Raw genomic sequence first — 3465 nt, forward strand, 5'->3', positions numbered from 1 at the left:
ACGGCTCTCGAACATCATGTGGAAGTGACTGCCGGCTGACGGATCACTGGCCAGCTGTTTTATATGCTTTATGGGACACCCCAAAGGTGCTCTGCTGTTAAAAGACAAGTTAGTGCATTGGGTAAAGGAACAGATTGCACAGGTCTGGATAAATAAAGCTACTTTTAAAAAGCATAAATATTAGTGTTAAAAGCTGCTATTTATGAAGTGATTAAACCTTAATTGTGACAAAGCAAATAAAAAGGCTTTTCTTTTCTCTCTCTTTTTTTTTTTTTTTTTTACAAAATATGCTCTTTATTTAATCTCTCAACATCTCTAAAACAATCATTTCATTTCATGATTAACCTCTTCAATCTCTCTTTAAGAAACATGTCTATGAAATTTTCTTCTCCATAAACCATATGCACATCTTTCATAGAGATAAAGAACATTCAAGAAAATGTCCCTCTTCCTTTGACTAGAAAAAAGTGTGCAGAATGCATCATTTCCAAAAGAGGTCACAACAGCAGCAGCATCTTTCTATTATGTCCAACCAGCCACACACAAACACACACACAAACACACATACAGGTTGATCTACGAAGACACTACAAAAGTTCTCTCATCATGGATCTTTTTTTCTTCTATTCCAAAAAATCTTTTTTTTTTTTCTTCTTCTTCTTTTTTTGAATGAACTTTTTAAGTTATGTCAGGTGCAAACATATCAAATAGTTCAATAGTCCAAATAGAAAAAACTATAGTTTTTTCTTTCCCCTCCATCATCACAAACACATGAATAAGGCACACAGACAAACACAAAAACAGAAAAAACAGAAAAAACAGAAAAAAAAAAAAAAAAAAAAAGAATAATGAAAGAAAGAAAGAATGTTTGTCACAGTTGGTGGCTTTTAACCCATCAGGCATCAGGCAATAATTGCTTCACACTCCAACAGCATACCTTCAAAAAAAAATCGATTAGCTCTGGGCAGCAGATGGCAGCAGCAGGTCAAAAGTGGTGGAAGAACTGCATAGAAGTCCATTTTATTCAGTTCTTCAACATCCGGTTGTATTTCAAACCCACAGTCATCTACAGGTGCAGGATTCTGCAATCATGTCTTCATATTCTTTATAGACAATGCTGCCATTCTTTTCCATCATCAGCACGCTGATAGGTTTGTATTTGTAAGGCACACAGGATGGTAGAGGGATGTCGGCAACACCGAGCTCACTGATGACAGTCTGGACGATGGCATGGTTGGGTGAGTTGTAGCCATAGTGTAGGATGCGTGGGCAGTCGCCCATGCAGTAGCGAGGGTTGTACATAGGGGGCGCAATGATCCAGTGATCCCACCCGAGGTCACGGAAGGTCACACGGTATGAGTGGAGCTTGCACTGGTTCTTGCCCACACTGTTTTTGGACCGCTTGTAGTTGGGAATGTCAGAACCGATGCTGCCGGGTTCTTTGGACCGGCGCAACCTTGAGCCAGTGTGAGAAGTGGCTTTGACATACTTTGCCCATTCCATAGGATGTCCCTCTTCTTCCAAGAAGAGAAGCAAGGCAGGGGCTCTCAAGTGGTTTTGCGGTGGGAAATGTCTCTTGCGTGTCCTGTGTCTTGCAACAGAATGAACCGGGCCAGATTCCCAGCACTTGTACTGAACATAGAGGACAAACAGGCTGCCTTTAAACAGAGACACACGGGCTGTGACATCCGATTCAGTCCACATGCTCTGAGGGCCCAGAATGACAACATCGGCGTCGTTAGCATGCTGTGAGGAAGCGACTCTGGCTTCACACATAAACGGAGGGTATGATGCCACAGGTGACCTCAGGTGAATGAAAGATGCCCTGTTTAGTTTGCTCAGTGGGAGGTTTTCCAGTTCATATTGCACAGTGTAAGTATACAGCAGGTCTAGCCAGGGCAGGGTTCGAGCCAGAAAAGGGGAAGAAAGAGAATCATTTTCTGGGAAGCAATCAGTTTAATCACATTCTTGCTATATTATAAGAAGAATTTAACAGCTGATCATTTTCTCAGAAATGAGCCACACAGATGGTTTATAAACTCACTGCATAATCTGAGAACATGTGCAGTAACTACAGATGTAATCAATACTGCCAGTCACAGCAGCACATATGAAGTCAAAAGGTGTAATGAGGGTGAGTGAGTGAGTGAGTGAATGAATGAATGAATGAACTATTGGTTTACCATTTGATGAGGAATGGAAGCGCTTGCCGGTGACGGAAGCACGAATCAACCTGACGGTGTTGGACCCAAACAATCTGCGCTGTTTCGGCCTGCCGTCTACATTAGCCGCTTTCCTATACAGACTCCACATGAACTGCAGACTTTGGTCCTCCGTTTGTTTTTTCGAAAGCGCGTTACTGTTGGGGTTTCTCTGTTTGGGGTGGCTTTTTCGGCGACTCTGTTCTGTCGCCAGCACCCCGAGGTGTGACGGGGAAAAGGCCATTTTATCGGCCGCGCACGTGAACGCGGGCAACAACAAAAAGAAACACGACAGTACACAAAGTCTGAGGAAGCCATGACTGCCGGCGGCCTTCATCTTTAACTTCTGGCACGGGGGAGTACAACCGGCGAGGCTACCATCGTCAAACAAAGTCACCTGACTGCCGTTTGACAAACCTTTCTGCAGCCTCTCAATTAACATCCTCAGCGTGTCCGTGCCTGCTGACGTCAGCGACGCGACGTCAATCACCTGAGACACGCACCTGCTTCAAACTGCGCTCGCTTCTGTGGGAATAAATATATATTTACTGCCGCCATATTGAATTTGTAAATAGTAATGGTAGCTCTAATGGAAACAAGTTTCAGTGCTGTGCCAAGGGCAACACGTGTGCAAAATGTAGGTTACTAAACTGTAGACTACCTTTCATTGTCACTGAAGTGGTAACCTCAAGAGTACATCTTTTTAACATGGTAAAGTGAATATACATACCTGTACACACCTGAACTGTAAGGACCACTCTTGCAGCTTTAATTAGATTTTTAAATACTTTAAAGGTGCACTACATGGTAAATGTAGTGTAATGTACACGACATGGTTTATTTGCAGGTAAAAGAAACACACTCCAACAAAAGATGTGCTCTTGATGGTACCACACCAGAGACAAGGAAAGGTACAGGCTAATACCTTTTTTTCTGAGAGTGGGATTGTTTTTTGGCTAATGATTGTAGCTTTTTAAGAGTTTCCATTGAGGACCTTATATAAAAATGAAACCCATCTTTTGTAGGGTTCAGCATAGAACTTCTAGGGCTTGATCATCCAGTCAGACAACCTGAAGAACCTTTAAAATTCTAGACATATTTTTTTTCCATAGGCCATGTCCAGGTCTAGTGTTTAAGACACAATTACATTTGCAGGGTATCACTGTAATGTCTTTACTGTATTGGCTTCACAGTTGATTTATAGTTCTTATTACTGAATGGATTTAGTCAAAATACCACCAACACTACAATGCAGATTTGAGTC

General features: G+C 42.1%; 1 protein-coding gene across 1 annotated transcript; it reads right to left on the reverse strand.

Annotated features, from left to right (window-relative positions):
* Positions 1–296: 296 nt before the first annotated feature.
* bmp15 (bone morphogenetic protein 15) lies at positions 297–2990 on the reverse strand. Its single transcript, XM_026937053.3, has 2 exons — positions 2184–2990; positions 297–1889 (listed from the first exon to the last, which is right to left on the reverse strand). The coding sequence occupies exons 1-2, from the start codon at positions 2641–2643 to the stop codon at positions 1063–1065; spliced, it is 1287 nt and encodes a 428-aa protein (XP_026792854.3). The 5' UTR covers positions 2644–2990; the 3' UTR covers positions 297–1062.
* Between the last annotated feature and the right edge of the window lie 475 nt (positions 2991–3465).

This window comes from Pangasianodon hypophthalmus, chromosome 4 (assembly GCF_027358585.1).
Source record: "Pangasianodon hypophthalmus isolate fPanHyp1 chromosome 4, fPanHyp1.pri, whole genome shotgun sequence".
Classification (NCBI taxonomy): Eukaryota; Metazoa; Chordata; class Actinopteri; order Siluriformes; family Pangasiidae; genus Pangasianodon; species Pangasianodon hypophthalmus.